This window comes from Carassius auratus, chromosome 17 (genome assembly GCF_003368295.1).
Source record: "Carassius auratus strain Wakin chromosome 17, ASM336829v1, whole genome shotgun sequence".
NCBI lineage: Eukaryota > Metazoa > Chordata > Actinopteri > Cypriniformes > Cyprinidae > Carassius > Carassius auratus.
This window is the reverse complement of record NC_039259.1, coordinates 23,966,303-23,978,766: the sequence shown is the minus strand read 5'-3', so window position 1 is coordinate 23,978,766 and position 12,464 is coordinate 23,966,303. Positions and strand designations below refer to the sequence as shown.

Genomic DNA, 12,464 nt, shown 5'->3' with positions numbered 1-12,464 from the left:
CATAGCAACATACTGAAACACTCAGAACACCATAGCAACACCATAACAACATACTAAAACACTCAGAACACAATAGTAACACCATACTAAAACACTCAGAACTCCAAAGCAACACCATAACAACATACTGAAACACTCAGAACACCATAGCAACACCATAACAACATACTAAAACACTCAGAACACCATAACAACATACTAAAACACTGAGAACACCACAGCAACATCATAGCAACATACTGAAACACTCAGAACACCATAGCAACACCATAACAACATACTAAAACACTCAGAACACAATAGTAACAACATACTAAAACACTCAGAACACCATAGCAACACCATAACAGCATACTAAAACACTCAGAACACAATAGTAGCAACATACTAAAACACTCAGAACACCATAGTAACACCATAACAACTTACTAAAAACATTCAGAACACCATAGCAACACCATAACACGCAGAACATCATAGCAACACCATAACAAAATACTAAAACTCTCAGAACACCGTAGAAATGTTCCACAAACACTCAGAACACCATAGCAGCGCCATGACAACAAACTAAAAGGCTGCGTCCGAAAGCTCTTAAATGCTACCTATCCTACAATCCTGTGCGTTCCATTCCATGATGGTTGAGGAAAAAAAATAAACAAAGATGGTTTCTGAAAGTTGTGTTTGGTTGTCAGTTTGTGTGTAAATGTATGTTTCTGACTAACTTTTTGCAATTTTGATCGTATATCTAGTAAGAAATCAGTATTATAAAATGTTTATATTTGTTTAGTTATCATTAAAATTGTTGTAAATCATGAAACTGTTACCTCATAAGGCAGTGAGGCAGAAGGTCAGCTGCCTAGGCTTTCAGACGCAGCCTAAAAGAATCAGAACACCATAGCAATGTGCCAAAACACTCAGAACATCATAGCAACACCATAGCAACATACTAAACACCCAGAACAACATAGCAATGTGCTAAAACTATAGCAACCTGCTAAAAGCACTGAGAACCCCATAGTAACTGCATAGCAAACACAAACAAAAGCATAGAACTGTGGATGTAAGTTTTCTTCAGAAAAGGTAAAAATCTGCTTATTTTTAGTTTGTTCTTTAACTCTTCAAGACTTCCTGCAATCTCTTTGAGTATCTTAGCGATAGCACCTGATCTGATTGGGTGTAACTCTGAGAGAGTCGGTCAGGTGACGTGTAGCTGTCAGACTGTCTGCTCCCTCCTGACGACTGTGTACTTGCCTTTTTAGTGTGTAGAGCTCAGGGGTCAGGCTGATGGGATTCACAGAGCCATAGGCCACTGACACCTGCACCTTTAGCTGCTAATGAGTTCCGGGACATCTGGCAGGAGCTTCATTTCCTTCTGCTTAAACAGACCACTTCTCCTTGTATCATTCTAATGGCAGTTCTGCCACATCTCCTCAATCTGTTGGTTAGTTTACTAGAGGAAATGTTGCTCCATGACCAGTCCATTCATTTGTATTCTGGTGATTTCCCCCATGCATTTTTTGCGATGTTCCTGTGACCTCAACGATCTTCTCCCAAACTCCTTCCATATGTGCCTGCTGGAATGGACCATGTTCATTGTTGAGATGATCTTTCACTCCATGACCTTTCCTCTCGTCTTCCAGGAGTCCAGACGCACTGGTCTTCACCTGTTCTCCCCTCTACAGCTTGTTTCTTGTTTTTCTCTTTCAGGGGCTCAGATCAAATAGAGGATCTCTGAAATGCATTAATATAATTTGAATTAATTTTATTTCAAGGTTATTATAATGCAGTGTTTTCTGTTTATTTTTCACATAAAATAAGCTAAAAAATGTGCTTATTTAAATTTTACTTATTTGTTTAAAAATTCTTATGCTAGGTTATTTCCCAGGCACATTTCTTTTTTCTTTTTTCATTTTTAGTTTGTCATTTAGGAATTAATTGTGAATATTAATTGTTTAAATATAGGCAAGATCTTTTTGTTTGTCAATTCAAAACGTGTTTTTTTTTTTTTTATTAAAATTAGTCATAATTTTCATTTTAGTTTTAGAGTACAACAATAATCGAGTTCCCAATGAACATTTAGTAATCTATTTTGACGATCTAAGCACATGGTCTAAAGCGCACGGCGCAGGTGTACTTAGGCTTTTCCGAATCCACTTTTGCTAGTATAACGACGTAAAAATTTTCTGCTCCCATTGTGTGGTCTAAATGGGTTGTCCCTATTCTCTTAATGAGTAATGGGTGTGTTTTTGGGCATAACATGCAATCAACCAATCAGAGTCTCATCTCCCATCCCCTTTAAGAGCGAGTTGTGCTCGTGCCATGGCAGATTCGCTATTTAAATGGTGGAATTTGAAAGCACACAGACTGAATGTGTCTCCTCTTTTACACGCTAATCCAATTTAGTATTTGGCATGTTTGTGTGTAATAAGCAAAGTGAACGCACGTTGTGGACCCGACCCAGAGGCCCATTTTCTAGTAATGGCTCTTTATATTTATATTGCGCCATTGACTTTAGACTTTCGACCAGGTCAGTTCCTCAAAATAGCAACATGCCAACAGTGTGCCTAAACACGCCTCTTTTTTAGATGGCACACCCATGGGTGTACAAATGGACGCAAATGCATTTGCTATTCAAACAATGTGGTGCAGGAGGAGAAATTGAGAACTGCGTCTGGCTGAAACTAGCAAAAACACTTGCGTTGTGCCGGGTGTATGATAGGGCCCATAAGCTGCAAAAGGTTTATTTGTGGTGCTTGCTAAAGCTCATACCTAAAATGTTACAGTTATTTAACATAACTAGTCCAGCAATGTTTATGCAGTGGACTTCATCCAACAAAACTGGCAAACAATTTCATAGACTCATAGACCCGAGCCATATCTGGAGAGCAGAATATCACAGAGACTTGGGGATGAGCTCTTTTTACCACCTGAGTCTTCAAACAAGCACAACTCAGAAATCTAGTTTTAATCTGCAGCCATCCACATCAAGCCATGTAAAACATCACAAACAGAACTGCTTAGCACAGCTTGAGAAGAGGCTGTTTTTATTGTTGTCACAGGTGCTTTTCATGATCCAGTGATCCACGTCTGGAGCTTCTGGTTTTTAATCTGCCTCTAAAGAGAAACTGCAGTGGCGATATACAGCTGTAGCGTCCCAACATGCATTTGATTCCTCATAAAGCAATCAGAAAACAGACAAGGCAATGCGAGTGCTGACAAACCTTCACACCTGACTTACTGTAGGAACTCACAGTGTATTTGAAGTTTATTTGCGGATGAAAGAGAGAAGAAACAAGCTCTTATTCAGTGAAGTCTGGGACCATCTCTGGCATGGATTATTCAAAAGACAAATAGTACAATGTAAAGTTTTACTGCACCCCATTCATCATGAGGGCAGTTCTGCGCCTGTATGCTTCCTTATGCGTTTCCTTTTCCTGTTGTAGAGCACATATGGCCTCTGTTTTGTGGTTGTTGTTTTTTTTGTGTGTGTGTGCATATAATTGATTTCGTTCTTCATTTATTAATTTTTTGCATGATTTTTCCTCAAGATTGGATTTCAAATCCAGTCTGGTCTGGATTCTTCAGGCTGTTTTTCCCCAAACATATTTCATTGTTTTCTGCAGAGATTGCATGCGTTTACTTTAGCATAAGTGTCATTTGTTTCCCAGTTCAGCGTGGTGACATCTCAGACCCGCGTCCGAGCTCTTCTTACCGGGGAAACCTCTTTCATTATTGTAGGATTAAATATTGATCACAGATTTAAGTGTCTTTAACAGTGGCTTGTGTATAATGCATCGTGAGTGCTGTCTCGAAGCAGTGCATCACAGACACTTGAAATTATTTACCAACCGATTTGAAAAATCACTTTGCACTTTGCACATCTGTTAGATTATCATAAGAACTTGGAATAGTTCACCCAAAAGTGAAATTTCCCATTTCTTTTTCTCACTCCCAGTCCAAGATGTATATATCTTTCTTTCTTCAGCCGAAGAGAAATGAAGGTATCGGAGGAAAATATTCCAGGATTTTATTTCCATCTAGTCCAAGTGTATGGTGTTCACCATAGGCCATTTTCGATCGTCCAAAATCCATGACGGTCCATATTTAAGCAGCTTCAAAGTAATCCACACAACCCCAGCCAACAAATAAGGGTCTTCTTTACCACCACAATAAGTCATTTTCAGAAAATAATTGAATAATTATATCCTTTTAACCACAAATGCCCGCCTTGGTCCAGCTCAGTTTGATGCACACTGTCTAGTGTGAAATATGCATTTTAGAAAGGTCATGCATGACGTAAGCAGAAAGAACCGCCTCATTTTTGACAAGTATGAAGTAACAGCAATGTCCAAATGTAAAAACACCACCAGCCACATCTCAATATGGATCAATCTGTTTGAGTTATACATTATTACTACCATACAGAGCGAAGCCTTCATCTGTCAGACTCGGACCAGGACGACCCTGTTCCTCACATCATTCTTGAAATGGTGGTAAAGCCTGAGAGACCAGCAGCCCGCATGCTTAATCCTGATTTATTTGTACAGTAAACACCTGACGTCCTGGATTGGTACTAATATTTATATAAATGTAAATTGAGGAATATTAGCCGGAGTACTCAAGCTTTCCTACAAGCCTATAAGTCATTCGCTGAGCGTGTAGTGAACATGCAGGCTGTGTACCGTGAGGACGAGGACCTCCAGACCTGCCAGCTGGTTATTGATGGTCAACACTCTCGGCGAGGAGTGTAATACTTTCAAAATCTCATCATTTACTCCCAGACACATTCATTCTCAAAGGTTTCATCAAGAAAATTAATCCCAAGGCCTTTCAGATCATAAATTCACCTCCGTCCCACATAAATAATATTTTCCTTTTAAAAAGTCATGTCTGATATTGTCAGTTTTATATGAGGAGCCGATTTGAAAGCATCATAGCTGGTTTTATTTTTAAACTCCACAAAACTACTCCCTTCCACGAGGAAAGATGTCTGAGGAATTTTCTAGATTTGAATGGTTTTCTGTGTTATTGTGTCAGTTGCAAGGGAGTTGATATACACAGCACAAAAACAAAAGTTGAAGCATGTGGAGTGTTGTGCTGCTGCTGGAACACAGGTGCATTGTGGGGATGTTGGTTTAAGTCGAACATATAAGACTCTCTCGACACGCAGCAGAATCCCTTAATCTCATGGATTGGCTGATATTGATGATTTAGCAGATCTGCCCGCCGCTGGGCTTTCTGCTGGACTGCAAACACTGAAGTGCTGGAAGCTCATATATGTGCAGAACAACAGGGGTTTTGACACAAATCTTCTTTGCACACGGTGTATTCACAGACTTTTTAATGCAACATTTTACACTGCAAGACAATCTATCAGACACTGAAATTTGTATTTGTTGTGTACATTTATGTTTAAGATTTACATTTTAGGATCATTGTCTTTTTTTTTCTTATATAAAACAATAGTAAAACAACATTGAGTAGATATTTGTCTATTGTTTTTCCCTTATAAAGTTGATCAGATATTTAACATTAATACAATGCTTTTCAAATGATGCGCTCAATCATAGGCATGTAAGCAGTGCATGTTCACTGGGTTATTTTTAAACAGAAATCAGTTTGAAATGTTGAGGTTCATTGATTCTAATTGTAATGTTTTGTGACAAATATTTACCTGCCATCTTATTCATGGGAATGTGAGTTGAGTTGTATAATTTATATGGATACTGCTGTAATCTACTACTCTAGTAACATATACCGTATTTTCCAGACTATAAATCACACTTTTTTCATAGTTTGGCTGGTCCTGCGACTTATAGTCAGGTGCAACTTATTTATCAAAATTAATTTGACATGAACCAAGAGAAATCATTACCGTCTCCAGCCGCTAGAGGGCGCTCTATGCTGCTCAGTGCTCCTGTAGTCTATACTGAAAACATAGAGCGCCCTCTCGTGGCTGGAGACGGTAATGATTTATCTTGGTTCTTGGTTCTAAATAAATGACTTATATATATGTTTTTTTCCTCATCATGACGTATTTTTGGACTGAAGCAACTTATACTCAGGTGCGACTTATGGTTCGAAAAATACGGTATACGTTTGACTGTGTTATCGACTTATTGTATTTATTGCGATAGTTTATTCATCTCCAGGAAAAGCAAAGCAGGCAGGTTCCCATTCAGTGTTATAGTTCAGTAGCATGAGGGAAATCCAAAAAATTCAGTGTATTGTTCAGGCAGGAGCGCAAAGGTTTTACTGTAGAATTCATCTTCCTGTCATTAACAGCAAAGCAAGGTCACGGAGGGCACGTGGTAAATGACCTCTCTCCGTCCGAGCACCGCACATGTCAAAAAAGGACGGCGTATCTTAAAGCCCGTCTCATTCTTAATGAAAACGGCGAGTTGCAACGGCCTCTGATCTTGTGTTTTAGTCAAATAGAACTCTACGCTTGACTGACAGCTCTGATCTAAAGCATTTAAGTGCAAGTTTTGATCTCTCTGCCTTTGATTAAAACTAATGAGCTCATTTAATTCAAAATGGGAATCTCTGATAAGAGAAATAAGGTTGATGTGATTGGATTAGAGAGGCGAATTAAACTCTTAGAGCTGAAGTTTGTGCTTATATAGTGTATTAAAAAACTGTTGGCATATTCCTGTGTGTTAGATGATGAGAAAAATTTCATAGTAATTCATATTTAATCAGAAGAAATGAAATGACTAAATATAACATGGCTCTGCCTTTTCCCCAGAGTGATAAAGGACTAGTTAGATTTTAAATGACATTTAATTCATGTTCTCCGAAAGAAAGAGGGACGAGAAAAAAAGGACAAGAGAGAGAGAAACAGGGAAATACAGCAGTCTAAACCCAAAATTATGACGGTGTCTATTATATACTTTTATGTCCCAGGGGTTTATTTGAATCTGTTTTTTTCTTCTCTTGTTATTATATAATGTTCACTTAATTTTCCTAGAATTTTTTTTCGTGCCTTATTTATTTTGATCACTTTTTAAATGCATTGTCCCAAACCCAGACTTTCAGTCTTAAACTTTGAAAATGTAATTGTATTGTATTGTATTTGTACAGTCACAAATTATGACTTTAATAATGGCATAATTTCCATCACAAATAACAATAAAGATATGCTACATCAGTGTTTAGATGGACGAATGTTTTGTTAGCAGTTTTGGCTCTCATACTGTCCTGTTCTTGCACTAAACCTCCTCTGGTGGCTGTTTGTAACATGTTGAAGTTCAGATGTGCAGTTAATTTGGCTCTAATCAAGTGTGTTACAGCAAATTAGCAGAACCTTCTTTGTTCAGCAGGTGTCCTTGTATTAAGATCAAGGCTTGAAATCTTTTATTTATTTATTTATTTTATTCTCATCTGGTAAGAGATGTATTATAGTATAAAAAATACATTAGTTTGTTCACTGTCATTGAAAATGATGTATTGTAAAAAAAATTCTGAAGCAAAAGTGAGTATTGTTTTTACTAAACCAAGATTGTTAAATTACGCTCTGCTTAATTTTCCCATTTCCTATGGAGACAAATACATCTACCACCATGCTGGTGAGGTTTATTCATTTGCCATGTAGAGTTTAAAGCAATTATCATGTTTGCCGAGGCTCCGCTTCATGCTATTAGTAAATACAATTAAAACATTGTCAAAGTTTGATTAGTGCCTTCCCCCTTATCAGGTTGTGCTGTTTCATTAACTGTCTACCAAGAGATGATAGAAACTCAATGAGAAGATATTACACATCATACTCACTAAAGCAGTCTGATATCTTGCTGTCTCTGTGAGTTGTTGTAATGGGATGTTTGTTTGCTTGTTTCTGCAGTGGAGTCGAACAGCCCTAGTCTCCTGTCGCCGGATAACATTCTAGAACGTTCCTTCTTCATCCGAATGAAATCCACACTCACCAAGAGAGGCGTCCACATCAAGTCCTCTGGATACAAGGTAAGACTTGGACCGGATGATTGTTAGCATGTTCTAAAAGAAATGAAAACTCACTTCAGTCTTGTATCATAGTTAATGACAGAATTATATTTGTGTCAGTTTTAAAATCATCTGAATCGAGCAATAGCTGTGCACACTTAACTGATTAACAGAAGTATTTTCTTGCTTCATCTCATTGCAAAATCTACTTTTCAAGTTCTTTTTAATCATGCACATTGTTTTAAGAAGTTTATGTGAGTTTTAGTAAATGTTACATTTTAAATACACTGAAATTGTATTTTACTTTCAACAATACTTTAAAGGGTTAGTTTGCCCAAAGATGAAAATTTCGTCATTAATTACTCCTAACCCTCATGTCGTTCCAACCCTGTAAGACCTTCATTTATCTTCGCACTACATATTAAGATATTCTTGATAAAATCTTAGAATTTGTATTATTTCAAATAAATGCTTTTCTATTGTAGTCATCAAACAATCCTGAAAAATAATGCATCACAGATTTCACAAACATGAAGCAGAACTGTTTTCAACATTGATAATGATAAGAAATTATTCCTGAGCAACAAATCATCATATTAGAATGATTTCTGAGAGATCTTGTGACACTGAAGTAATGATGCTGAAAATTCAGCTTTGCATCACTAGAATAAATTAAAATTTAAAACATATTCAAATAAAAACAAACGGCTATTTTAAATGGTAATAACGTTTCACAAAATTACTGTTTTTACCGTATTATTTTACTGTATTAAATGCAGCTTTGGTGAGCATTAGTGACTTGATATTCCAAAAAACATTACAAACCCCAAACTTTGAACAGTAATGTATTCTGTCACAATTTATATTTGTGTACTATGCGCTTTTTGCAATCATAGACAATACCACTGATACGACGGATCACAGAATGATGTACATTTAGTATCAATCGAATTGTAAACAGAGGAGTGGATGATTGTTTGGATGTGTCTTTGAGTGAACGATCCAAACCCCTGCTGCATCCATCTGGACGCAGATTTGATGCAAATAAGCGTGAAGTCGGGGAGTGCACTAACCCATAGCATAAATATTCACGCATGCACATTCGCATATATTACCGGCCAGACAAGGACACTTCTTATTGCATTTACTCCAAATTAAGTCAATATTTGTGTTGTTACATAATACAAAAGTATGAATTTTGCATACGATGCGCCTGCATTAGGTGATAGGTGCGAGGCGGCGGGAAGCGAAGCGCGGCACACATCATGGCTGTTTATATCTCCTCTTCACTCTGGAGGTCAAATCAAAGTGAATTCTTCTTCAGCTTAAACCAGTCTTTTCTTTTTTTTTTGCCAAGGCGTCTCGGCCCCAGCTCAGTTAATGCACTCATGTAAAAGCTCTCTATCATTACTTGTGCCGTATCGCATTTCAAAAGCACTCCAGAGAATCCTTAGGAACAGATGAATCTTATTTCTTATGTATACCTATTCTATATTCACCGACACAGTGATGGGAGAGGGGTGGAGAGAGAGAGAGAGAGCATTGTGTGCTGAACCATGAATTATAAAAATTGATCCCTTTGTTATGTTGGCTTGTATTAAATTGAGATATGCTATGCGGCTGCCTCTCGCTGCGGCCACGGTGAACCCTTGCCATGTCAGTTTGCATTTAGCAGCCTGAGCATATTTAATGTTTTGCCAGAGCTTATGATGTTCTTGCCAAGAGCACTCCTGCAGCAATTCACCGGCGAGTTTCTCTTTGTGGCAATTACTTCAAAAGTTGTATTTTCCAACTAACTTTTTGATGCCCCTCGCTTTGGGCTTCAGTGGAATCATTTCCATTCTGTATTCTTTTAATGTGGCTCAGTGTTTATTTATTGAAAGACCCAGTGTTGTACGTATGTCGAGATGGATGTGTATTGTGAAGGCGATGTGTGTTTTGCGTGGGCTGCCACTCTCTGGTGTGCCGCTCTGTTTGTGAGAATTCGTGTATGGGTTAAATATTGGATATAATTGGACATCACCTTCTGATCACGGCATGGTGTGATGTCTTACTGAAGCTTGGCAACAGCTGCATCAAGGGTGTTTGTGACTGCCGGTGTTTCTGTCTGATGCACGCTCGTGTCGCGATAAACCACTGATCGAAGACTAGAAACACACATTTTGCCACCTCTCAGTCTCATTTCTCCAAGAATACCTATTCAGAAAGGTGTTTTAATGGCTTGATTTTAATTGAGAGATTACATTAGATGTTTTTGCTTTGAAAAATTTAAGACTATTTCAGTGGCTTATGCAACAGCTAGGAGTAAAATGTGACCCTGGTCCACAAAAGCAGTATATTCTGTGAAATTAAGATTAATACTTCATCTGAAAGCTGAATAAATAATCTTTCCATTGATGTATGGTTTATTAGAATCGGACAATATGGGGCCAAAATGCAACTATTTGAAAATCTGGAATCTAAGGCTGCAAAAAAAAAAAAAAAAGAAATACTGAGAAATCATTTTTAAAGTTGTCCATATGAAGTCCTTCACAATGCATATTACTAATCAAAAAATATGTTTTGATATATATTGGTTGGAAATTTACAAAGTATCTTGATTTAATATTTTAATGATTTTTGGAATAAAAGAAAAATCTATCATTTTGACCCATACAATGTATTGTTGGCTATTGCTACAAATATACTTGAGTGACTCAAGACTAGTTTCATGGACCAGGGTCACAAATAGTAGTAGAAATGGTGTTCTTTAACCTATATATTCATATCAGTTTTAACCTAAAATCTAAATTAAAAAAGTCATATAATTTGTCAGCTACTCAACTACTAATTCAAGGTATACTTAGAGAAAGAAAATATCAAGCATTTTGATTGTTAAAATTTAAGCCCAAAGTAAACTCTGCTTAAAAATGTGATTTCCTGACTGAATGTGACATCATTGAACTTTCCAGTCACCTTTAATTGGCCCCTGATTTGAGATGGCTTTTGAATCCTGTGAAAATTCAATCAAACTCTCAACTCTACTCCAGGAGAGTCACTCTTTTTTAGTGACTGTGGCAGTCCATCGTTCCTGGGGTTTGGATTTGCTTGTCCCTCAGCGGAAACGTACAAAGCATCAAAGAGCCCCATCGGCCTGAGCACTCGGTGACTTCGGGGCCGCGACTGTCTATATGAATGATGCTAATAGCATCTCGCCGATCTCTGAGGTGAACCAATGAAAGGATAGTGTCAGAAGTTTAAAACACTACAAAAACAATCCCCTCCAGGTTTCCCTGGGTGATTAAAATGGATGGATCCAAAAAAGAACATCGTTGCCGATCTAGTCAATGCATCCTCTGGGCAAAATGGGCTACAAAAGACTTTAAAGCATTGCAAACTTTAAAGCCAGTGAAAAAGTAATTAGTTCCTCTGCTTGTGTTATCTCTCGATTATTTCAGCTGGAAATGGTGCTTTTTGTGTTTTTAATATTTCATGAGCATGTACATAATGGGTACAAGAAGCTGAGAATCTTGGTTTGGATCTTGGTCAAGTGTAGTACACTAGTATGCAAAGTACATAATGGATTATCAAAGAGCTCAGTTGTCATCTTACATGACTTCATCTGGTTTATTTTCTGTTATATTTAAACTGTGGTTGGATTCTTTACTAAAGGATGTGAATGTAATTCAGAAGACAATTGCATCTGACCGGTTTTTAATTTTCCGCTTTGTGTCCTCTTCAAGGTTATCCACATTACCGGCAGGCTGCGGATAAGAATGGCATTAACACACAGTCGTTCAGTACCCAATCAAATCATGGGAATGGTTGTGGTGGCACACGCACTTCCTCCGCCAACCATCAATGAGGTTCGGATCGACTGCCAGATGTTTGTTACACGGGTCAACATGGATCTCAACATCGTCTACTGTGAAAATAGGTAACACTCTTTATATTATATATTATTATAGAAATATGAGTAATAATTTATGCCTAATGTTAATCTCTAAGATCTTATTTTGCAAAGCTTATTTGCACTATTTAATAAAAGTCTAGTGTTGTGAGCAGTTTGATGTAAGAGATTTTTTTATCTGCCCAAAAGAATGATAAACGAAGAATTTCAATTTCGGCTGCTTAAGAGTTCAAATGTGACATTATTGTAGAACTGAAGGATCAGCGGGTGAAAATATGTTTTGCAAGAGAGGACAATCAGCCACACAGTAATGTTCATGTGCAGTTCATTATGGAGCTGATAGTGATGAGTTCTGCTTAAACGCAATCCCAGAATGACCTTGTTTCAACATCTATCGCTCGTTTGAAAAGCCGGCCAAGAAAAAACCCTCTTTTGCACTTACAAAACATCTGTGGTTCCACTGCTGCCCCATAAAATGAGAACATCTTCATTTGGCCTGGCTTGAAAGGAAATATCATATTAGTTTTATTTATATCTCTGGGATTGAAGTCATCCCAGTGTCTGCTAAAATTTTTACCACTCCCCTGCACTTAACATATTTATGAGAGAATGGAATCGGGCCAAGTCTATAGCG

General features: G+C 37.5%; 1 protein-coding gene across 4 annotated transcripts in view; it reads left to right on the top strand.

The window, feature by feature from the left end:
- The window catches only part of npas3 (neuronal PAS domain protein 3), a 290,739-nt gene that overhangs the window by 266,665 nt on the left and 11,610 nt on the right, over window positions 1–12,464 (top strand). For all 4 annotated transcript variants that reach the window (XM_026286527.1, XM_026286526.1, XM_026286529.1 and 1 more), the window contains 2 exons: window positions 7,844–7,962; window positions 11,664–11,857. In XM_026286527.1, coding sequence (XP_026142312.1) covers window positions 7,844–7,962; window positions 11,664–11,857 — 313 coding nt within the window. The remainder of the gene's footprint in view (window positions 1–7,843; window positions 7,963–11,663; window positions 11,858–12,464) is intronic.